This window comes from Tursiops truncatus, chromosome 1, assembly GCF_011762595.2.
Source record: "Tursiops truncatus isolate mTurTru1 chromosome 1, mTurTru1.mat.Y, whole genome shotgun sequence".
Taxonomy (NCBI): Eukaryota; Metazoa; Chordata; class Mammalia; order Artiodactyla; family Delphinidae; genus Tursiops; species Tursiops truncatus.
The window spans coordinates 46,562,981-46,589,156 of NC_047034.1; the positions used below are offsets into that span (position 1 = coordinate 46,562,981).

The window sequence follows — 26,176 nt, forward strand, 5'->3', positions numbered from 1 at the left end:
GCTACCAATATCCTGATATCAGAGTGCAATTTTTTAAAGAATGCTAACCCTTTCCTACCAGTGACCACCCCTAAATCTCTACCTTTCTGAAATGTCCTCCATCTATAAAGTTTCCTGGGGAATTCCCTAGCGGTCCAGTGGTTAGAACTCCGTGCTCTCACTGCTGAGGATCTGGGTTCAATCCCTGTTCGGGGAACTAAGATCCCACAGGCTGCACGGTGCGGCCAAAAAAAAAAAAAAAATTTTATAAAGTTTCCTCAGATTCCTAGACCCAGGTTTTTCATCAAGTAAAGTAGGTACATTTCTCAGATGCCAGGTCATAAGAGAAGAGTTTATAGTGAAAGTTTTCAACTATTTCCTCTTCTGGGCCCCTGAAAGAGAGTGGGCCTTTGAACTAGCTACTCACTGCTGTGGGAAGGAATTGAATCTCTCCCAAATACCCAACATTTGTAATCCAAGGGCAAATTTAAATAATGTCATTTCTTTCTCATATTTGTCCCCTCAAAGGAGAGATAAGCCTAAAGGACAAAAGACACTTCTTTCCCTTTCATGGGCACTATTTCAGTGCGTAAGCTCCTCTCCTCCCATCATTTGCCTCTTTATTGCCTCATGCCAAGCTTGTCCTGACACCATGGAGTTTTCAAGGGAATAAAAAGAGACCCTGAGGTTTACAACGAACACATTTTGGAAAACAATGAGCTGAAACAGAACTGCTTTGCAAACTTTTTCTTGGAGACCTAAGACCCACATGAATGCAAGCCCCATGAAGGAATGATTTCCAGGCCCTCAAGAAAATGGTCTTTTTCTTCCTTCCTTCCTTCCTTCCTTCCTTCCTTCCTTCCTTCCTTCCTCCCTCCCTCCCTCCCTTCCTTCCTTCCTCCCTCCCTCCCTTCCTTCCTCCCCTCCCTCCCTCCCTTCCTTCCTAAATTCACCTGGAGTTTCCTTTACTCTCTGTAGCAAAATGCAAAGAAATGTTTATGTCTGATACCGTGAAGGCGCGGTGCATTCTAGGACTGGGAGGCAAACAGAACAGGCTAAATTGGTTGCAAATGTCTAAGAGAGTTCTACAGGAGAAAGCTCTCTACATAACAATTTTATCCTCCTAAAAGGGCTTGGCCTTTTCGCACTCAAATGGTCACCTGAGCAACTGAGTCAGTAGCTAGGATAACACAAGGTTTAGAACCCAGCCTGCCTACTCCTTTTCAGGAAGAGGCCCTTGAGGAGCACACTGCTGGCTCAAGTGTCATCCCTCCTTACCCACGGGGGAGAGAGGGAGGAGCTGAGTGGTTCGGAAACCCCCCTATCTGGCCACTCCCCGGAATTATCTGTATATCTCAACACAGTGCTGTTTAGTTGGGGTTGTCTTCCTCCTGGAAAGATCACCCATAGGAACCTTGGTGGTGGCAGGCTCATTGGAGTCAGGCAGCTGTGTCTCCAGTTCAAATCCTGTAGTAATTTAAAAACATAAAAAGGATCCCCGGGCTTCCCTGGTGGCGCAGTGGTTGGGAGTCCGCCTGCCGATGCAGGGGACAAGGGTTTGTGCCCCGGTCCGGGAAGATCCCACATGCCGCAGAGCGGCTGGGCCCGTGAGCCATGGCCGCTGAGCCTGCGCGTCCGGAGCCTGTGCTCCGCAGCGCGAGAGGCCACAACAGTGAGAGGCCCGCGTACCGGAAAAAAAAAAAAAAAAAAAAAAGGATCCTGTAGTGTGAGGCCTTCCAGAACATGGGGGCAATCTTGAGCTTAGACGGCATGGGTCAGAAGCAACTATTGTAAAATTAGTAGGCCAGTATGGTGTAACATTTTGTACTCTTCCCCCCTCACTGATTCATTCAATAATAATAAAAGTCTGCATCTATTGCTTGTTATGTAGGACCACTGTTCTAAGCATTTTGCATAATATCACTCAGTTAATTCTCACAACCTATTAGTATACACGTTTTACAGATGAGGAAACTGAAATACAGAGAGATTAAGAAATTTAACAAGGTCACACAGCAAGTCTAGCTCCAGAGTCCACGCTCTTAATTCCTCTATATATTTTCTGTATTTGGTAAATACTTCTTAAGCACCTACTAAGTGCCAAACACTGTGCATAATATTGGCATATACAGATGAATATGACAGAGGCCCTGCCCTTGAGAAGCTTACATTCTAGTTTGAGAGACAGCAATACATAAACATACAAGTACCATTCATGTGATGAGTCTTATGAGATAGATAAGCAGAGGTAGGACCACACGGTAGGGTCACTAACCCTGACCAGAGGGGTCAAGGATGCCTTCCTTGAAGAGGTGGTACTCGAGCACCTTCTAACACCAACACTGAAAAGTAACCAATATGAAACGTTTGATATCAGGGGTCTCCCCCTTTAGTTTAGACTATGAAGCTTATTGGAAACCTCACGCCATAACTCAAATGGTCTTACATGGGGCTACTTGGGACTCTGGCAGCAAGAGCCGAGGGGTAAAAATATGAAGATACAAGGTGGGTAGATTGGAGCTAGAGAGACTTCCCTGATGGTAGGTCTGTGCCCCGTGGTGATAGCAGACTGTGTGGTGAGCAGTATCTCAAGGGCATAGGAAAACTCTGTTATGATTCTGGCAGGCTTTAATGTCCAAGGAAGCAACAGGAGTTCAGGGAATGGGTGAAAATACCCAGGTTCCAAACAATCAGACTGTTCACACAATTGGACTCCAGTCAATAGCTTCGAGTATGCGGAGCAGTATTCAGTTATGCAGAGAAAAGAGCTATGAAGAGCTTAGCAGAGGTTTAGGGCCCCATTTAAACGGGATGGAGTTAAGGGCAGGGTGCAGTCTCCATGAGATACCTGGATACTACATGGGAAAACTGAGATGGAAACGCAGTCACGTACTTGGACAACACTTTGAGGAATGAGGGAGAGTTATGACTCAGTGGGCACGTTGGTGTTTACTCCCATGACACACTGCTGAGCCAAGCCCTAGGAGAGCAAGACTGATACCATTTATTGTGCTGCGGATGCTGCCCTGGCCAGGATTCAGCTGAAGTCTGGGCAGGGAAACCACATGTAGAATCAGGTCGATTTAAACAATTTTGGTAGACAGCTTCATGAGGAGGTAAGAGTATAAATGAAGAGAGACGAGCTTGAGTTTGAATCTTACTCTGCCACTTACCAGCTATGTATCTTTGAGCATGTGCCTTAACTTCTAATCTTCAAAATCCTTATCAAAAATGTCCCTATGGCTGTGACAATTAAATATACTGATGAATATAAAAGTGCCAAGGACAGTTCTTGACACAGAGGAGGTGCTCAATAAATGATATTTTCCCTCCCTTACAGACCCCCATTGAATATTATTCGGTCTCAATATTCCATTTCTCACCATTGATGATAATGCCTACTTTACTCATCTCAGTAAAAATACTTCAAAGCATGTTTATATATTAATAAGGTCCTAGGCAGGAAATTTCTATCCCTTTGCCTCATGTTAAAATTTGTGGCAGAGAGAAGGAGTCATTCAGAATCACAAAGAAGAAGCCTAGCGCTGTCATCGAACCATAGCCTTTAAGTTCAGCAAAGAGCTGACTCTTCAGAGATGAATACAATGCACGCCCATTGCTTGTCCAAATTGTCATCCAGTTTTTCCTTTTCTTTTTAATTCTCTCTCTTCCCATCCCTCAGATGAGTATGATTTAATCTCCAAAGTATGCATGATGAACACATACTATTTCCTCCTCCAAGAATGTGATGTTACAATGTGGGCCCACATTCCAGAACTGGATTGAGAGAGATAGTCTCCATACAGGCGTTCACTAGTTTAATTTCACACAGAGAACATCTCTGTTTCACAGCCACAGAGAATATTGCTTATCTTGGCGGCCTTCTCACAAATGTAAGACATTGAGCACAGATAAGTCCAGTGCATAATGAATGAGTTGATGCAATTTCAATCAGTAACAACACCAACAACAAAAAAAAACACCACCACTTAGTGCTATACGATGGTGAATCAGATGAATCACCTTTGTACCCAGAGATGGCAGCATTTTGGTTGATGTTAAAATTTAGAGAAACAACATATTACTATGAAATCATGATTACATGATTACAGAATCACTATGAAAATGATTCATCCATCAACCACCAGGTATTTATTTCAACTTGTGTCCAGCAGTATGCCAGTGCGTTAGGGTTTCTAAGCGAAGTAGAATTAAAACTAATGGACACGGTCTCAAGGACCGACAGCCTAGCTGGAAAGAGAGAACCCCCATCATGAAAAAAAGAACCACCCCAAATAATCCCTAGCGTAGCATGGACAGAGAAGGACACCGAAGTGGCCAAGAGCGGTTTTGAAGTGTTCTAGGCCACCCTTCACATGTCTGACAGAGCAGCATTTCTAAAACACAAATCTGACCATGTCACTACCCCTGCCTGAAACCCTTTACCGACTCCCCGAGGTCCACAGGACAATTTCTGAATAGCCAAGTGAAGCATAGAAGACTTTTCGTTATTTGGTGCTTCTCAGCAGCTTCATCTCTTGCCATGTCTCTTCTGCTACAGATGCTCCAAACTGCAGGATGTCCTCCTGCCCTTTTGTACAATTTTCCCTCTTCCAGGAATATTTGCTCTGGTTCCCCTTCTAAAACCCCATTTTCTGGGCTAACTTCTACTTTTCTTTTAAGAATGAACTCAAGTCTTACCTCTCTGGGAAGCTTTCTTTCCCTGACACCCACACCTGCATAAGCTTACTCACACCTATGCTGGACTACAGCTCCCTGCTGTAGGCTCTGAAAATACCTGTTGATGTATTTATTACAGCATTCATCACACTGCATTGCAATTATTGATTTATTTAACGCTGTTCCCCCAACCTATTGCCCATTTTTTAAGATCAACTTTATTGAGGCATAATTGACATATAATAAAATGTATCAATTTTAAGTACATAGTTCAGTTAGTTTTGAAAAATATGTATATTCATGTAACCACCATGACAATCAAAGGACAGAACGTTTTCATCTCCACGAAAATATGTCCAACCTCCTCACTGCTCCCTTGCTCATTTAAAAAAATAAAAGATACTGAGATTTTATAAAAATGGTACAAATGCACTTATTTACAAAACAGAAATAGAGCCACAGATGTAGAAAACAAACATATGGTTACTGGGGGAAAGGAATAAATTGGGGGATTGGGATTGACATATACATACTACTATATATAAAATAGATAACTAATAAGGACCTACTGTATAACACAGGGAACTCTACTCAATACTCTGTAATGACCTATATGGGAAAAGAATCTTTAAAATCTCTAAAATCTTTATATATATATGTATAATTGATTCACTTTGCTGTATACCTGAAACTAACACAACATTGTAAATCAACTATACTCCAATAAAAATTGAAAAAAAAAGATACGGAGATTTTATAAAGACATTTATTTTTCATGCTTGATCATTCATCAAAAACTTCATTATTTTCTGCTATATGCGGGTATTGTTTATAATTTAACAATTAAATATTTATATTTAATGGTACATTTAGAATAGTTAAAATTAATCAATACATTAAAGATGGACTTGAGGATATGGGGAGCGGGAAGGGTAAGCTGTGACAAAGCGAGAGAGAGGCATGGACATATATACACTACCAAACATAAGGTAGATAGCTAGTGGGAAGCAGCCGCATAGCACAGGGAGATCAGCTCGGTGCTTTGTGACCTCCTGGAGGGGTGGGATAGGGAGGGTGGGAGTGAGGGAGACGCAAGAGGGAAGAGATATGGGAACATATGTATAACTGATTCACTTTGTTATGAAGCAGAAACTAACACACCATTGTAAAGCAATTATACTCCAATAAAGATGTGAAAAAAAAAGAAAGAATATTTTAAATTCAAATATATTTGACAAACTGATTTGTGCCTACATAAAATTTATAAATGATTCTAAGAAGTCAGTTATAAATACTGTGTAAGAAGGTACTTAACTAAATGTGGCCAAAAGTAATAAAGATTCAACATTATCTAGATGATATTTTCTGACCAAGTGAAATACTTTTTTAAAAATAAGTTTAAAAACCATATATTTTTAAGACACACTTTAACTCACGAAAGAGTGTAGGACTCACATGTCCAGCAGTATTGTGGACTGAATACTGTAATTAACTCTCCCCCTAAGAACAACTAAAAAAATGCTTGATAAAATAAAACTAAAATGCCTTTTTCAATATATTGATAGGCTGACAAAAAATTAAGAACTCTTAAAAGCCAAACCTATATGAAAGAAGAACCTACAGAGATAAGCACTGAAGTTAGCCTCCATTTTGAGGGCATTGGCTTAACCAGGTAAACTTAAGCTTTGTTTTTTGCTAGACACTTATTTAACTGCCCGCCAAAATTCAATTTGTGCTTCCCTTTCCAGAGTACTGAGTCATCACTAGGAAGTGGTTGCCCAGCCAGAGATTATATTTCCCCACCTCACCTCCCTCATATCCACATAGGACAGTGGGATTAGTTCTCAGTGATGATAGAATGTAAAGTGATGTGATGTATGTCACTCTGGTCCAAGAAAGTTAAGAACTGGGTGTGTCTTCTTCAATCTCATTGTTTGCTAATTGCTATCTGAACTTAGAAGATTCCTAGGCCCCAGAGGATGGTGGAGCTGCAAGAATAAAGTAATCTGTGACCCTGAATCATCATATGGAGAAAAGCTTCATTCTCATCAGAAACACCTACATTGGGCTATTATGTGATTGAGAAATAAACTCTTATTGCATTAAACCACATGCCCTCCATGAAAACACAAGGAAAATTGCTTATCTTGAAATATGGTGCTGGATAGGGGCAGGGAGAGGGGAGTCATTTCCCCCTAGAATTAATTACCACAAGCATATATATCTATAGGTTTCCAGCCTATATTCACATTGAGTGGTCTGAAAAACCTCAAGCTAAGAATTTATTTTAAAGTGCCTTCCAGTTGATAGTGCTCCCAGAAGTAAATGCAATTTCTCTCCAGAGAAAACTCCTTTCATTCCAAGAAAAATGAACCCACTTTCAAAAATCATAAAACACACAAAGAACAAAAACACCAAGTGCAAGAGCCAAAAGAAAAAACAGATAGTTGAATAAGACTCACAGCTATCAGAATTGCCAATTTAGAATATAAAACCATTATACTTAATGTTGTTCAGAAACACTCCTCCATGAGTCTCTCTTGTTCCTGCATGTCTTGCTTTGTATATAAAAAACCAAAAACAAAAACAAAAAAACAAAACAAAACAAGAAAACCAAGGCTCTAGCTGATCTTTACCTGGACCATTTTTCAGGTCTGTGTTTGCAGTGAGTGTCCTTCAAGGATAAAATAATGTCTCACTAGGAGAAAGTGTAGGCTTTCTTACTGTCTACTATAAACTGGCAAGTTCCCCAAGGTCAGTGATCCTCTCCTATGCAAGCAGCTATCTAGGCCTATCTGTGTCATTCCTGTAGGAACTGGGACATAGGGAACCAAAACAAACATGCTGACACTCTGGCTACTGCTTCTTCTGTGACTAATAAAGTCTTTTGTCTCTGAGACAAGTCTCATGTCTTCTTTCAGCTAATTTGCAAACAGTGTAAATCTCATACTCTTCAAATGTCTTGACATATAGTCTTTAGAAATAAAAATATGAACAGGAAGCAAGAAACTAAAGTAATGACTGGAAGATTTTAAGGGAAGAAAACTGAACTTCTAGAAGTAAAAAATAGAATAACTGAAACTTAAAACTCAATGATTAAAGGGCAAATTAGATACAACTGAAGAGAGAATCAGTGAATTGGAGGATAGATTTAAAATTAAACAGAATACAGTACAGAGAGGAAAAAAGATAGTAACTCTGAAAGAGAGGTTAAGGGACATGAGCAAAGTGTAAGAAAAATGAGCATAAATCTTGGAGTTGCAGAAGGAAAATGAAGCAAAAGCAATTATTAGAGAAGAAAATTACAGAGATGTTTCCACACTGATGAAAGACACCAATCCATATATTTGGGAAGCCCTATGACTTCCAAGAGGTTAAACAAAAGAAACCCACACCTAAACACAGAAGAGTAAAACTGCAAAACAGCAAAGATGTAGAGAATACCTAAGCAATTAGAGAGAAAAGACATCACAGATGGCCCCCCACTTACAATGGTTCAACTTACATTTTTTCAACTTTACAAAGGTGCAAAAGTGATATGCACTCAGTAGAAATCATACTTCAAATTTTGAATTTTGATCTTTCCCCAGGCTAGCAATAGGCAATACAATACTTTCTCATGATGCTGGGCAATGGCAGGAAACCACAGCCCTCAGTCAGCCACGCAATCACAAAGGTAAACAATCAATACACTTACAACCATTCTGTACTCATAAAACCATTCTGTTTTTTCACTTTCAGTACAGTATTCAGTAAATTACATGAGATATTCAACACTTTATTATAAAATAAGCTTTGCATTTAGATGATTTTAGGCTAAGGCAAGTTTTCTGAGCACATTTAAGGTAGGCTAGGGTAAACTGTAATGTTTGGTAGATTAGGTGTATTAAATGCATTTTTGACTTATGATACTTTCAACTTATGACGGGATTATCAGGATGTAACCCCATTGTAAGTCAAGGAAGATCTGTATATTCAAAGAAATAAAACTTAGACTTTCAGCTAGTTTACAATGGAAACAATGGAAAGCAGAAGACAATGGAATATTTTCAATGTACTGAGATAAAGTAACCTGAAATTCTATATCCATCTAAACTATCACTCTAAAACTGCACTTAAAATAAAGACATCTTCAAACCAAATAATAATAATAATAAAACACACAAAGAAAGACTTTTGCTAAAGTTAGACTCTCAGAAAAGTAAACTCTAAAAGAAAAAGAAAAATTATCGGAGATGGGGTTGAGATGCAAGAAGGAAATGAGGAAAGAATGAGATTCTATTTTATACAAACTAGACTGGAAAAATTAGGAAATCTGACAATTCCAAAACTTGGCAAGGATATGGAATAGGGGGAAATTTATGCACTGCTGGTGGGAGTGTAAACTGGAACCACTTTGGAAAACAATGTGGCAATAACTTGCAAGATGGAACTTGCACATAACAGGTATTAACCTAGAAATTAGGGATATTCTTATACAGGGGCATAAGACATGTATAAGCATGTTCACAGTAGCATTGTTCATAATGAAAAAAAAACTAAATAATTGAAATGTTCATCAACATAACTATGAATAAATAAGTCATGGTATAACCACATAATGGCATATTATTCAACACTAAAAATTAATGAATTACTACTACATGTATTAATGTTGTAAGTCTTGAAAATCTTAGAAACAGGTTGAGGGAAAGAAATAAGTCACCAAAGAAATCAGATATATATCACACATATATATGACTATATAAATAGCTTATATGACTAAACAATATTTGGGGGGAATACATATGTATGTAATAAAACTGTTTAAAAGCCAAAGAATGATTGATTAAAAACAGATTTCAAGAACATGGTTACCTTTGTAAGGAAAGGAATCCAGGGGAAAGGATGTGAAGGATTACACATACGGATTCAACAAATCAGTAAAATTCTAGTTCTTAAGTTGGTTGTGAGCTCACAAGTGTTTGTTTTAATGTTATACACTATAAGTTACATGTATATTATTTTGTAGGTATCAAATATTATAATGTAAAGAAATTAACATTTAGCACAAAAGGAAAAGGAATAGAAGGAGCTTCCTTAACCTTTGTTATAAAAATCTTTCAGCAAAATGGTATAGGATAAAATATTGGTGAAATATTGAGGGTGAAATATTGAAGCATGCCTTTTAAAGTCAACAATGAGACAAGATATTCACTGAATCATAAATATATTGACACTCCCCCAAATTAATCAACAAACTTATTGCAATCCGTATCAAATTCCCAGTAGACTTTGTTGTTTCTTCATATTTGCAGTACTTAATAAGGTCATCCTAAATTCATATTGAACATCTAAGTTCCAAAAACAGCCAAGACAATTTTGAAGAGCAATAACTCAGTGGAGGGACATGCCCTGCCGGATATCCAGGTTTCCTTCAAAGCTAGAATAGTTGAAGGAGTACCACATCAGCAGAGAGAGTATGTAAAGAAACATGATACACGAAATATAGCATTACAAGCTAAAGAAGAAATGATGGACATTCAAAAATGGTATGAGGATAATTGATTATCCATATGGAAAAAATTCATGAAAAAAAAAACAAGAAAGCCCCATTTCAAAATAATCAGATTAACCAATATTTAAAGGTCTGATGATATCAATAACTGGGAGAATGTAGAGTAGGGAAAATTCTCATATGCTGTTAGTGGGGATATAAACTCATGTCCCCATCTTGGAGACAAATCTGGTAATAACTAGTAAAACTGAAGGCTTTCATACTTTATAATCCAGCATGCCACTTCTAGGTGTCTATGCTAGAAACATGTATAACACTGCCTTGTATTGAAAAAAACAAAGTTAATCAACAAGAAAATGGATAAATTTGACCTTATTAATCAATAGAGTATAAAAAGCAGTTAAAATGAATAAACTAGAACTACATGTATCATCATGGAAAACAGATAAAATAGAAACAAAATGTTAAGTAAAAAAAGCAAGGTGTAGAAGTAGATATACAGTATAAAGCTTATGTAAAACTTAACAGACATAAATCAATACTATATATTGGAGATACAGATAACACGTATGCAGTATACATATTGAAATATGCATAAGGATGATAGACGTCAAATTCAAGATAGTGATTACCTTTGGGTAAGGAGGGAGGGGAATAAAATTGGGTGCCAGGACTAGGGTGAGGCAAACAAGTCATCTAGCATGCAAAACATCAGGACTCATTAACTTTCAAGTTTGTGCAAGTGCAGGACACAAACCTAAGAGTGAGCGCCTCCTTAAATTTTGTACCCTCAGCACCTCCCTTATCTGATCCTAGTCTTGGCCCTGTTAGGTAAGATACAAAGACTTCAAGAGCTCTCTGCAGAGTTTTATTGCTTAAAAAAAAAATCAGTTGTGCAAGTATTTCCATAGAAAGTGTTTACAATTTCTTTGGCTGGATTTCACACGTTTAAGACTGTAGTTGTTATGTTAGTTTCTGAGATTGGAATTGTCACAACATGCAGGTATTAGAGATTTGGACACCAAACACAAGTGCTCTGAGGACTTGGTACAATGATTTCTCATGAGATTCCTTTTCTCTTTACAGAATAACCAACAGAAAGACATGTGACTAAGCTTGGCAGTGACCCCCTCACTCCCATGGCTTTGCATCTTGAGCAGAGAAATGTGAGAATGAGGAGAGGGTAGAGACCAGTTTGGAATTTATACCAGGGGTAGGGCTCTGAGTAGTTCCTGCTGACTTGGTTCCTGTCCTGTTTCCAAACATAGTTCTCCAAACTTCCCATCAATTCTGTGAGCCTCCCAATATCCTCCAATAATTTCCCATTTTCTTTAAATTAGTCAGAGTCAATTTCTGTTGCTCGCAACTGGAGAGACCTAACGATACTTAGCCTCGTGCTGTCAAGGAATGAATTTATATAATTCCACATGTGTTAGTTGATCCTTAGGAATCAACTTTTTCACCACGATTTGATTTCCCATTTAGGTTTGGTAGGATTCTACAAGGACAATGTCTACTTGTATATTTTAAGCCCTATCGGTCGGGGCTAACTCCCTTGGCTGAATCACTGTGGAGTATTATTAATGTCCAAGGGACACACCCCTGACTTCTTATTCTCCAGCTGTGGTTGTGCCTATGGCCCCAGAATAAAAAATTGCCAAGCTGGCCTATGATAATGGCTACACTAAGAATGATAATTTCAAGTCTAAGAAAATACATCACTGCGTCAACTGTGTCACTTAAGAGTTGTCTTACCTCCTCTGTCTTTAAAACTTCCCATATCCGAGCGTGATCTTCCACCAGCCAGTGTCCTGCGCTTTCTACCTTGGTGGAAAGTTTGAGTTTAGACACCACATGAGCAGGCTCTCCCACGGGCTTCCCCTCCATCTTGAAAGAGCCAGGCAGGAGGCATTACGGATCTGTTTGGAAGAATAAAGTGAGATCCAGGTTAAAACACTGAGTAACATAAAAAGAGATAGGAAAGCAAATGATCACGCTTGATTTGTGGATAATGAGACCATCAACAACAGTATCACAACAGGCACCAACTTTTATGGCTACTTTTTATGTTTTAGATATTCATGATTGGTATTTTAATGCAGGAATCTGGAGGCAGGGATGCATTCTGATAATGGATGAAGTGATAAAAATTGTAAAGCAAAGTAAAAAGCATCCTCTGCCTGTTCTATCTGCTTGTCACTTTGCTCTGGTCCCTCAGTAGGAGAAATGGAAATGGGTGGATGTAAGACAAGCCTGAGCGATGTTTTCGTATTTCCATGCCATGCAGTGCATGAGGAAGAAGCACTGGCTCTGGTGTCAGGAGTTTTACTCTTCAAACATCTATTAAACACGTATTTATTCGAGGCTCCATGCAAGGCATACAAAATTATTTGTTAGTTTGGTCCTTCACCTTAAAAAGCTTACTGTCTCAGGGCATAAAGTGCCATAAACAAGCAATCACAACACAGTGTATTACAGCATAATGTGTGGAACACCTCAGTAATCATGTTTCCAAACTGTAGTGGAAGCACAGAGGAAGGTTCTCTTCAATATTTATTGGCTGTGTTACTTTCCTGAGTCTCCATTTCATCAGCAGTTGCTGCAGAGACAGTATCTAAAAATTGATAACAATTCTATAAAGTCTACTTCCTTGACATCAATCTACCTGCCATTGGCTTGTTCAGAATCACGTCATGCCTGCCCAGCACCATACTGCCCTAAGGAATCTCCTTACCTCCATTCACGTCCCCCGGGTCTATCCGTCTCAGGGTAATTTTTCTAAAAAGCAATTCTGATAATGATGTTCTACCTACCAAAAACTTTGCCAGGAGAATGAAATCCAAACTCCTTAACACAGCATCCAAGGCCTCCTCTGCCTCTCTTCTCCCACCGTGCCCGGCTGCCTCCTCTGTTATTCTGTTTCAGTCCTTTGAAAGTGCTTATGGGGCTTCCCTGGTGGCACAGTGGTTGGGAATCTGCCTGCCAATGCAGGGGACACAGGTTCGAGCCCTGGTCCGGGAAGATCCCACATTCCACGGAGCAACTGAGCCCATGCGCCACAACTACTGAGCCTGCACTCTACAGCCCGCGAGCCACAACTACTGAGCCCACGTGCCACAACTACTGAAGCCCGTGCACCTAGAGCCCGTGCTCTGCAATGGGAGAGGCCACCGCAGTGAGAGGCCTGCATACCGCAATGAGGAGTGGCCCCTGCTCACCACAACTAGGGAGAGCCCACGTGCAGCAGTGAAGACCCAACGCAGCCAAAAATAAATAAATTTATTTTTTTAAAAAAAAGAAAGTGCTTATGGATCTCAGATACATCTAGGAACTTTAAGCCTTTGTTTGTGTCACCTCTCCTTCACCCACCACGCCAAGAGAATAAAGGCCCCTCCTCCTTTGTTAGTCTCTATATATACTCTGGACAGATCTCTATCATGTCACCTAAAACACTTTATTATAATTATTTGTTTTCAACTTTATTTCTACTTTCTGGTCTTTCAAGCATCTTAACACTAGAGATGACGTCATGTACAGAGTAAGTACTAAATGAATGTTTGATGGATTAGTTAATTCAGTAATCATGAGACTCCAGTAAAAATAAGGCAGCAAATCTAATATATTCAAATAACAGATTAAAAGCCGAATTATTCCTTCACTTCAACTTTTTTCGACTTAGTGGGCTGTAAGCTCTTCATAAGAAAGGGTCAAGTCTAACATTCATCCTGCACCCCCAGACAGCTAATTCTGCAAGCAGCAATTGCTCATTAGTTAACAACAGAGTAGTTTTCTTGGAAATGTCTTCAAGGAACTGAGCATGTCTGCAAAAAGCAGGTCTTATGCTCACATAACCTACTGCCCAAATAAAAGTAAATGGAAATCGGTGTTGATAAGCTGGGCAGGGGTGATAGGTCAGAAGATTCGAGAGAAGGGTCTTCTGCAGCCAAGTTACTTCTCTGCCTCACATGCTCCACCTGTAAGCCATGGAGAGCAAGGAGTCTGCTGGCAGAGAGCAATGATGAGGAAACTGTTAACCAAAACCATTGTGAAGTACTTAGAAGCATGGAGCACTCAATACACTCTCCTAGGAACCAGGAAACAGAACCTTTATAATTAATGAACAAAGTTCTCCTGAGTGGACATAAATGATGCTGACACATACATGCAAGGAAATAAACAGAGGAGAGTCATGTGGAGGTTTCAGTCCAAAAAAAGGAAATTAAAATAAACAGGCAAAATGGAAACAGGCCAAATTAGTAGGGAAGGAAATTCCATTGTTGTTATTGGAGATAATACTGTAAACCACAAATAATAAATCAAAACAAAGTGGAAAAACTACATAAAATGGTTTTGGCTGTATCCTCTGTATATCATGGAGACGTAGCTGGATAAAATAGACAAACTGCAGCATCTCAGGGTGAACAATGGAACATCTGTAAGTGTAATACAGCCCAGTGACCCCTTGGGTCTTCCTCTACTGTCTGCCCACAGCTGCTTTCTCATCTCCACGGTGTGGGTGAAGGTTGGCAAATTTTCAGTGTTAGAGACTGAACTCTACTGTGTATTGACTTCCTACAGATTGTTCCTTACCCTGTTTGGGAGACGATGCAATTCCGAGCTTTAAACCGTTCCAAAGTACTTGGGAACTTAGGATGGATGCAGAGAGGCAGCCAGCTCTTATGAGGCTCTTCAAGCATTTTGAGATCCTCTACCCTACCTGAGACTTGAGGCCTTTTCACCCATATTCAGTACATTTCCTCACTCACACACACGAAAAGGCCATATGCATAATATTATTGAGCTCCCATTGCATCCCAGTCACTGCGCTAGGTATTTTCCACATTATGTCAAGTCCATATGATAATGCTTCACGGTAAATGTCACAGTTTTACAGCGATGAAAAAGTTGACTCAGAGAGATTAAGTAACTGCTAGAAAGTTGTAGGGTTCCCAAGTTCACGCTCTCTCTCCTAAGTCAGTTCAGAAGGCTTTCAACGCCTACCCTTTATCTCATCACTGGTGGAATGAGACATCCCTCTCGTGCCGCTCCCCCCATGGACTAGAGTTAAAGTGTCACCGTCTTAGGTAACTGGCATAACAGTGCCCCTTGGGAGATGGTCACATCTGATGAATCATAGGTAAGAGTGAGATAGATAGAGGGAGGGAAATTTCATTTAAAAAATGGATCATTCCTTTTCCTCTTTACTCTCATCTTAACTTCTGACCAGGGCAGGCTTTATGGGTGTGACCTGCACAATCACACATGGCCTTTGCTAAGAAGGGCCCTAAGCATGGTAGAATGCTCTGTTGTCACTGTCTTAAAATTCCTAATATTTCAACAAGGGCACCCTGCATTTTCATTTTGCTCTGGGCCCCAAAATTATATAGCCAGTCCTGCTGCTGGCCCAGGCATTATAAGTTTCTTATTTTCCTAAAATGAACTAGAAGTCTATATAGTGGAGCCATTTTTTTGGTAGAATTAAAACATGAGGCATATGTCGACCTTCTTCTACCTCTGAGAGGCTGCATGCCTTAAAGCTGAACTACTGCATTGTTTCTTAAAGCACACGGTCAAGGCTTACAAGCCGACTTCCATGCACATATGAGCCCACTCAAAAGATAAGTAATCACTGTAAACCTAAAAGGCAAAACCTTCAACTCTACTTAATAATTAGTCTAAAATATCATAGCCCTTATAAGCTCTTTGGGAAATCAGTTTTGAAGAACTGTCATCCTAAAACACCTGATAACCAAAGCAGAATTTTTTTTAACCACAGAATGATGAGGACATCCTTAAGTTGGAGGTGGGGTGTAGAAAGGAACTGTATGTCTATAAAGGCAAATATCTGATCAGAGAACACAGAAACAAAGTTTTGCTCAAAAACTTAAAAAGAAGTCGCTTGAGAGCTGTTTTTTGGTTTTTGGTTTTTTTCTAATTGTAAAAGAGTTGTGATTATACATTGTCTCTACTGTCTGAAACAGAGAAGTCAGATAAGAACAGGGAAGACAAGTGTGGTGAAATAGAAGAAAGATGCTTTCAATTGACACTGAGAAACAATTTGCAGACGAGAAAAGCCATGTAAAGGTTTTTGAGGTTACTGCACTCAAGTCCTAGAGCCCTAACATTCCCACCAAAGCTGAAAGGTTTTGCTTTATTTTGTTTTTAAGTTAGGTTAAATCCAAAGACCATTCTAGTCAATATTTATAAATCCTAGCTGTCTTATGAGAAATTGATAGCTGTTAGAAATTTGTGAAAATAATAATTTATGATTATATAAGTAATCAAAAAATTATATGATTATTATCAATGTGAAAGTATGTATTTCCTTAAAATTTTTAATTTCTTTAAAGTTTGTGTTTTTAAGATGTGCATTTTCTTTTTAAAATATTTACTACATTTTGCTTATGATATAAAATACGTAATAACAACATTTCTCCCATTACTTCAAAAATAATCGTTGATTGGAGGTCATAACATTTTCTATGGTGATGACAAAAAACATGTTTGAGAGCTTCATATCCTAAATGATCATTAAGTATCAAAAGTAAATAATCAACTTCTCAGGGGCTAATCTTAAAAACGTAAGTATTAAGTGACAATCTAAGAACATGAAAATTTGCCATTACTAGTGTCTGTTCCTACGATTTGATAAATATTATCCATAATGCCCATGAATAATATTTTTGAAACATGGTTTTAAAAGTAAGTGCTAGGGCACAATTTCACTGAACTCTGTATTTATTTTATTAATCCCCATGCTGGACTTTGATAAATCAATCGGTACTTTATTAAATTTGACTTTCCTTCTATGATAGTAAATAATACATGAGACATCCCTCTAAATCATTATCTTTTTTCTCCTACCTCTCCTCTTTACATATTTTTGGAAGGAAAAAAAGTGTTTAATTTTCAGAATGTTACGGGAGTGTTGTGGTGTTTCTTGTCTTTATCTATTAGGTCCATGCTTTTCTTCAGCCCTTGCAGATTCCATCATTCGTATTAATGATACAGTATTTCTGCTTTATTCCCTTTAGACACATAAACTCTTGCTTCTGCCTAAAGAAATCCTTTGATTTTTTTAACTCAACTCAGATTTCTTCTAATCTTGAAAAAGCCTGGCATTGCCCTGTCCCGGTCTCTTCTAGGATCACTTGTCTTGCTGCCATTTCTTTCCTCCTACCTTCTCTCTGACTCATTCTTCTTCCTAATGAGCTGAGGTCCTGTCCAGATAAGACAGGTTTGTTTATCTCTATCTCCTATTATCTACAACTCTTCCACCTAAAAAGTCTATCTATCAAGACGAGTCTTTGCATCTTAGTTTTACTCAAAGGTTTAGAATAGCATCATACAAAGAGCAGTGAAATTCCAGTCAGGAGACCTGGGTTCAAATCATGTGTCCATAATAATTTCTCTAGGTAAGCCTTGAGCAAACCATTTCACTTTTCAGCCTCAGTTTCCCCCTCTTTAAAATAAATAGATAAACTACAAGGCTGCTGAGACCCCTTACAGGGATAAAACACTCATCTCCCCTCAAATGTAGAAAGCAAAATATGCATTAAATTTGTTTCCAGTAGAGCTGAGGGATCTACACTACTAAACAAAACAGCAAAAAGGTTGTGATTTCTGTGGGTCACTCACATATTGTATTTATTCCCATATTATGCATGCATTCACTATTCGGAAGCCAAACGAACAGCATGAATAGCCCCTTGGAATTGATAGATATAACCTCTGAGTTTTGACTATTCAGGAACAGCCCCAAATTTTCGGTCATGTAGTCAATTGTAAGTTGGCTGAGGCTTTGTAAAGTTGGTGTTTAGGGGTGCTCACCAATCCTTAGCATCCAAATCTAAGGGTGGTTGGGTGGTAGATTTCTCTAATCATGATTGCTATTGCAGTGCTTACAAATTGGGGGATCCAAGAAGGTATTAAGATATAGCCTCCCCAATTGTGGGAGTGTGTCACGGTGGTCTCACCAGTGTATTCCATCTGAAAAGAGAGAAAGAAGCAGCTGTCTGGAAGCAAGGATTCCTGGTGGGAAATGGAGACTGGTACACAGACAGATAATCAGACAGAAAGAACTCCAGGAAGCCATGACACCGAGAGAGATTTCTAGGTCTGGGAAAGGGGGCATGTCAAGTCATCTTACAGCAATATTAAAGTTATTTGTGTTTGAAGTGACAGCATGTGTCCATGTATTAGAAGGTAAACAGATCTTCATTACCTCTTCCCCTTTGGAATCTCAACAGCATTCTAGTCTGTATAAGGCAATTCACTTATATTCTGCATGTTGCTTTCTTTTGCTTTCCTCAGCTCTGGTCTCCCCCGCTGGACTGCCAGCTCTTTGAGAGCAAGACTGGACATAAATTTATTATACTGCTTCAATTTTTTTAAAAAGCTCAATCACTTTTTTTTTAATCTTCATTTTATTTTCTTTCCATTAAAAAAAAAATTCACTGGAGTCCAAGATAACACATTTACCATTACGATGTATTTTGGAACAAATGTCAATCACCGGGCAACCATTTCCAAAGGAATTTTAATTATGTACTGTCTCACTGAACGCTGAGCAAAGTTGCACAATAGTCTGTGGAGTTAGAAGTGACTTTCTCTGAAAGCAACTGTCTCCCGTTAAAAGTAGAAAATTAAAGAAGTGCAAGGCATTCCATTCCTTCTTCATTCAAGTTGATACTTTTTTAAAGGCTGGTCCAACTGCACTTCAGACTTTGTGTACTTTTCCCCCCTCACTGATAGTATTTGGCAGAAGTTTTTAATAATAATTCAAAAAAAAAGAAAAGAAAGAAAAATCCAGACTGAGTTTGTACTACCCTTGTGAACCTCCCTGGAGAAATGCTGCTCTTTGCTCAGCAATTCCTGCTTGAAACAGAGAGCCAACACAAGGAAAACAGCTGGGCTCCCTTCCTGGTCTCCATTCAGAGCGGCCAGTCTGGAAACAAATCTGCAAAGGCAGACGCGGGGGAGGGAGAGGACACCTAAACAGAACAGAGGCTGAGATCACGAAGAATCCTTCAGTGTTCTAAGAGAGAGAGAATTCTAAGGGACTGACTACTTTATGGCCTGCATCTTTATTATAATAAAAAGCTTAGCGATTATGTTGTTTGAAAACTTAAAATGAGATGAAACTGTAGATCACATGACTGTCCCAGGCTCAATATTTCACAGTTCTGTGGACTCCAGCTTTAACTGGCTGGATGAGGGCAAAATACGAAAACCACTAGGGGAGCATCACCCAGTTCACTAGTCCCAGGCTAATTTTTATCTTCCAGTTGAAGACAGTTGAGCTGATTCAGGTCAGAGCCATCTTTTAAGTCCCAACAATAACAACATCAATAGGGATAACATGCCCCTCACCTCCACCCCAGTGAATTCAGCACTCACCGTGCCAGGCACTGGACCTGCACTGTGCAAGCCTCAATTCCTCCTCAGAACAGCCTCAGGAGAAGCTCAGATCAAGAGAGGTGAAGGAACCGGTCCTGGAGTTTCTCTCAAGCCATCCTGACCCCGGAGCTGTGCCCTCACCACTGTACTACACTACACTGCTACTACCCTTTAACAGTCAATGCTCCACTTACAACATGACACCATGTAAATGCTGAAAAATCGGAATTCCCAGGAATCTGAGCTCTTGAAAAGATTCAGAAGAGGGCTTCTCATGGGAGGAATGTGAAATTTTTTAAATGTTAGGTTCAGGGAAGGAAATCTGTTGGGTTTATCAGTTAATGCACAAAATCATTTAACTTCCAAATAGATTGGCCCTCCCACATCTCAGGTTAAAGAGCAGTCTGTTCTCAATCTTTTACTTTACCAAAAACAGAAGTCTAATCTATTTAATTACAGTCACTTTTACTAGGCCATAGGATAATGGCAGGTCCCAAGGCGGGGAAATCTCTTTCAAGAAAACACTTCTGGGAGAGGCGTCTACAGTGAGCTGGCACTAGATCAATCCTTTCCCTCTTTCTCAGTCTCTAAGCAGCAAGGACACCATGAGTTTTGCATATAACATGTATTCTTTTTTTTTTTTTTTGCGGTACACGGGCCTCTCACTGCACAGGCTCCGGACGTGCAGGCTCAGCGCCACGGCTCACGGGCCCAGCCGCTCCGCGGCATGTGGGATCTTCCCGGACGGGGGCACGAACCCACGTCCCCTGCATCGGCAGGCGGACTCTCAACCACTGCGCCACCAGGGAAGCCTATGTAGTCTTAATTACAATTCCTCTTTCGTTAGATCAGATAACACCTTGCCCCACTCTGATTAATTTCACATAGTAGTGATTAAATCCAGTTACTCCTGCTGAATACCCCAGACGCCAGTTTGCCAGACTAAGTGCAGGAAGCTTTATATTCAGAGTAGCATCTTCATTTCCATCTAACTGTGTTGTTCCTTCCTTGATCTTGACCTCTGAAATAGAAACAAACGCCCATACGTGGTGCTAAGGCCAAAAGAAGGGGCCCAATATTCATCCAGCATGGGGGAGGGAGGGATCTGTGTACCCTGTGTCAGGATGACTTTTACCACTGGTTCACATTTTTTACTTTCTTCTCAGCTTCTTTGGCCTGCACCCGTGATGTAACATGACGGACCTAACCCATGTGGTCAAAAACTCAATGACCCCAATGAACACAGGAACACTAAGAGACAATGAAACAAGAAGGAGAAACCACTAGAGATGCTGCTTCCCAACTCTGACACTTGCATAGACCTTGTGGGCTTATCCCCAGGTGACCTGTGCACCCACAGCGAACACAACAGAAGGTCAAAACCATATCTTACGGAATTGGACACAACCTTCCCAAAGGCTGGCACGCTGTAGCACAATGACATTTTCATCAGTAAATGCAGTTACGGTGGTCATGTTCCACGTGTATTGGAAAAGATGCAATCGTTATTTTTGAATGATTTTCAATATTTCCGATTGTTTCAAAGTCTTTTAGTGAACTTTATAAAGACACTCCAACTTCTTTTATTTCTTCTATTCCTTTCCTGTCTTTCACATCAAGCTCTATGAGGGTGTATCATAGAGGATGCATCCTGCATACATGTGTATATTAGATAAGAGGAAGCTTTTGAATTTACCCTCCATAGTCCATGAAGGATAGAACCCTCACATCATTTTGGATTGAACCACAAGATCTTAAGCCAAAATGAGGCCACTGAAAACCAAATTCTACTCTCAAATCTCAAACAGGTTTCCAAAGCATATTGGAAAACTGCTTTGCATAGCAACAGAGTCAGGAATGTTTTCAGCTCAGTCTGGAGGGAGGACCGTGCTGGGATATATGAAATAGTTACTGACTTAGAACCTACTTTTTGTTTAAGATTGCAAATATTCCTAGCAGGGCCAAGCCTGGATTTCTCATTAGGCCTTCAGAAAGCAGCAGCCATCCATCACAGTCTTTTCAAAGGCTGCATTAAATGGCTTGTGTACATCTGCAGGGTTTCTGTGTTTGATCCTAGATTATGTTTTCACTAAGGTTAGGGTTAGAGTTTTGACAGATGTGGCTGTAGTCTAAACGGCCCACGTTATCTGCCCCTTTTCCACACACATACAGTATGCGATAGCCAAGTTTGTGACATGTCTCAACTTTGATACCAGCAAACGAGGGGCGGATGGAACGTGGGCTTGAATACTTAGTTAGGTTTGGGTTTTAGTTTCAGAGTCAGTATGAAACCCAGTGCGGCATCTGAGGGGAAATAAGATTATGTCATTCTGTCACTGTTTCATTCCAACTAGGTTGCAGTTTCTTTTCTCTTTCTTTTATTTTCCCCTCCTCTAACTTTTACAGGACTTTCCACTTTCTCCATTTTTTTTTCATTGCCACAGCTTGACCTTGCTATTTCCAATAAACCAAAGTGGAAACTGAATGAGAGTGTGTCTCGGATTCAGACCTCTTCGTGTGAATAGCTATTGTGCAAATATACGATTTAGCATCCCTGGCTTCCCCATTGAGGAGGTCAGTGGGCCAATGTGACTTAACTGCAACAAGATGGCAAACTTCCAGGGACATGACAGTTATGTTGTTTAACCTAAATTAAGTTACCAGCACCACACTATGCACAGGAGGGATGTGCAAGTCCCTAACATTTTACTTATTTAGCCTAATCAGTGTGCCAGGTGTGTATGAGGCAAGGAGGAATAAAGATAAATAAGCACGTGTCCTCCTTTAATCGGCCTACCTGCTGGGAGTTCTTAATCTGAACCACTGGGAAGTCCACAATTATGTGAAGAGAAAGAGATATATTTCAAAATGATAGGATAAGTGTTAGAAGACAGATATGCACAAGGGCATTACATTGAGAGCTCGGTGAGGAAAGTGTGAATCCCCCAGTCACTGAAGCTCTGAGAAGTTAAGTGAATCGCCCAAGGTCACGTAGCAGAACACAAATTTGAAAACAGATCCGTCTGATTCAGAACAAAGCTTCCCTTTCCATTCTATAATGGCTTTTCACAATTTTCACAGAATTGTGGCTATGTTAATTTGGCTTTGTAACATTAATGTTTAAAGAGAAGCACTAACTCTTTGCACTCAGGTAGACGAGGAAAGGCCAAGAGGGTTATCTGAAATCTGTGCTTCCTTATCTACCAAAGCTGAGAGCCCGCTTCTTCCTACGGCCTTTCACATCCCACTGTGCCAGCTCCTCTCCAATCCTGGGTGCCTATCACCCTTCCCCAGGCCTGCCCTTCCAGAGCTAAATAAACAATTATGCCACTATTGCTAAAAAGTGACAGAAAACAGAAGCAAAAATTGACATTGTCGGTTCTCTCACTTCTCAGTCCCATATGGACATTTTTGCTACAAAAGTATGGTGATCTGAAAGCCTAATTATTTTTTAAGACTTTCTTTAAAACAATATATGGACCCTATTACAGTACTCACTGACTTCTTCACTCTGCCTCTGCTCTGGGGGTTGGTGAGTTTATGATTTACAGCTCAAGTGAATGCTGTGCTCAGGTTCATTGCTCCAATGTGATTATAGCTGACAGTGGTTCTGGATACCAGAGCGATTTTAACGATTATTAACTTCACTGTGAGCTGAAAAATGACTTACACGCTAGTGAAGCTTAAGTAGGCTCAGCATCACAGCTTCTGTGCACTTTACTCCATTTCTCCACTTTAGTCTGGACACAAAGAAAGTGTGGGGTTTTATTTTTTTTTATCCTTTTGTGTGTCCTAAAAAGGAATTCCAGGCTAGTTGCTTTGGATGTATAATATCATCCAGAGGATGAACTACCATGAAATCAGGTCCAAGTAGTTTTGAGGTCTTACCTGAGAAATAAGGGCACTGACTAAGTCAGCCTAGAAATCTGTCAAGAGGCTGCCTGGGTGAAAGTTGATTGAGTCTCTCTCCCTCTCTGTTTCCTTGCTGTAGACCTCCAGAGTTGCTTAGATTTACTCCAGTTCCTACTGGACCAATTAGTCAAAAATAAGTTCTGTATTCTCCCAATTAAAATCTGGAAACACTCACCTTCCATGTACAATGGGCTGTCCTGGCTGGTCTCACACAGCCAAAAAGGAACTTAAAATAGAAAGGCAGGACTCTCAGTACATTTGAGTAGCACATGGAGTGTCACATCAGTTTTAAACGTTAAGTGTCCCCATTGCTTTAGTCTGAGCTCTTGAGCCAAACTAATACCCTCACTCTCCTTTTCCATCATCTTGGGGAGACGAGGTAGTGGAATGAGTTAAAACTCCTTAGCTGATCTTCTCTGCTGGGCCAGACCATGCAAGCACCATCCTTTGGGTCCAGTTTGGGACTTTTATGAGAGAACCTCTCTGTCTCTTGGTCTTAGCCAGTATTTAGGGAGTAAGTGCTATATATCATAGCCAAAGTTTGTGCCAAAATAGTTAAATCTTGCTTCATTTGAACTACAAGGAACTCCTAGGGCGATGCACTACAGATGTAAAGAAAGTTTGACAAATATTGGTCAGAGTGAGTAATGACTTGCATACCTATTCCAGGGGGAAAAAAAAAAAAAGATCTAGAAAAAAGAATAAGAAGAAAGGAAGGGTCAGTAAGGCTTCCCCAAGGTGAAGAAAATCTATCACCTCCCTATTCCATAATCCTGCAAATGGGCCTGACAATGGCTTTCACACCCCAGTGAGCCTGAAGTAGGTTGCACACCCCTGACTTGGTACCCAAGACCGTACACTGGAAGGCAGAGGAAAATTACAACTTGATTTGTATGCTTATTTCATCTCATCTGTTTTATTTCTATTTGTTATATTTTATAGTACATATAAATGTTAGAATAATGGTGTATGTATACAATTTAAAAATAATTGTATGTATATTGGAGGACACTCCAAAAAAATTGAAGTGAGAAGAATATTCAACCAAAACACTTTCAAAATCACTGCTTTCCACAAATAAAGCACCCATGGTTCATACTTTTTAACTCACTACAGAATCCTTCTCTTCCTCATGGGTTTCCTGTATCCTCTAATGGCGAGATACAAACTTTATTTAGGTGATACAAACGAAATTTAACACGTCATGAACTGGACAGTCTCCTGTCAGAGAACTACAAAGTGAGGCAGAAGGCAAGAAACTTTTATAGGATAAAGAATAAGGAACAAGGAAGAGACAAATAGGAAATATCAGATAGTCAACGTTGTTTGTGGTGAGAAGGCCCGGAGTGGGCTTGGCGCGTTTGGGGACTGGATGACTGAACACAATTATACTGCACTTTTGGTCAGGCAGAGTTTTTACAAGGATACAAAGTTATCTAAGTTTCAGTTTGATGACATGACACCCCAGGCAAGAGTGGCTCCATCTTGGGCCTAGAGATTTATTTCAACACCATCCACTCGGATACGCAAGCTAGCAATCTCAGACTCATTCTCAAGTGGTCCCTGTTACTAAGCTCCTTATCCAAGGGATCACAAAGTCCTATTGATTACTTCTTTGAAGGCATCTCAGATCAGAGCCTTTTCTATATTCCAGCCACCACCTTGATACATACTTTCATTATCTCTCGGTTGAACTACTCCAATAGCCAAGTTACTAGACTCTCTGCCCTTGACTCTTCTAGTCATTCTCCATACCATCACCAGAGTAGCCTTTCTAAAAACCTTTCATTAGATCACTGGCCTCCTTAGGAACTTGCAATAGGAATGCACCATCACAGGATAGAGTTCAAGGTTCTTAACACAATATGTCATGGTCTGACTACGTCCTGACCTACAAGTCATATACTCCTCTCTGCTGTGCTCCAATTCTCCAACTCTCTCACATTGTTGGACTTCTCACCGTTCTCCAAACAGTGCGTTCATGCCTTTGTTTATGGACTACTCCTACCCAAAATACTCTTCTTCCCCTCACCTTTTCTTTGTCTTTGTTAGAGCAGCTTAGCCTATGCCCTCCCTAATACAACAGCTATGACCTGCTTGAGCATACACATGTCTGGTACTGTAATACATTATCTCATAGCACCCTATTTTGATTCTCATTTGACATAAGGAGTAAGTAGCAGAGCCAGGATTCCAATCTATATCCGTGTGGTTCCAAAGCATATGACATTAATTACTGGGCATTAAATTTTAAAAGCAAATGCAAATGTCACCGCCTGGTGACAAACCCATTGAGGAGTTAATTGCTCTCCCCAAGTAAGTTGTTCCTATTTCTGTCACAGCATTTATAATACTGTGCTTTAGTTTGCATCGTAGTAGACTGTGAGCTCTTACAGGTCAAGGACTATTTATACTCACCTTTACATGTAGGGTACCTAGGACACGCTGACACATACAAGATGGTCAGTAAATATTTGTTGAATAAATCAACTCACAGATGTTCTGTCCTTCCTTCTTATTTTTTTTCCTCGACTCACTATGGCCCATCCCATCTTTAATATAAATGCAAAGGTGTCAAGAATGCCTGACACAGTACCCCATACAGAAAAGGCTTTATACAGCAGAGAAATTGTCAACACCTTTACAAAGTTTCCCTACACTGACTCCAAGACCTTGCCTCAAAAACAGAGCGACTACTACACACAACGA

General features: G+C 39.9%; 1 protein-coding gene across 2 annotated transcripts in view; it reads right to left on the reverse strand.

Annotated features, from left to right (window-relative positions):
• RGL1 (ral guanine nucleotide dissociation stimulator like 1) overlaps positions 1-26,176 on the reverse strand; it is a 279,931-nt gene that overhangs the window by 164,654 nt on the left and 89,101 nt on the right. For both annotated transcript variants that reach the window (XM_073803624.1, XM_019952563.3), the window contains exon 2: positions 11,912-12,075. In XM_073803624.1, coding sequence (XP_073659725.1) covers positions 11,912-12,043 — 132 coding nt within the window. In that variant the 5' untranslated portion in view covers positions 12,044-12,075. The remainder of the gene's footprint in view (positions 1-11,911; positions 12,076-26,176) is intronic.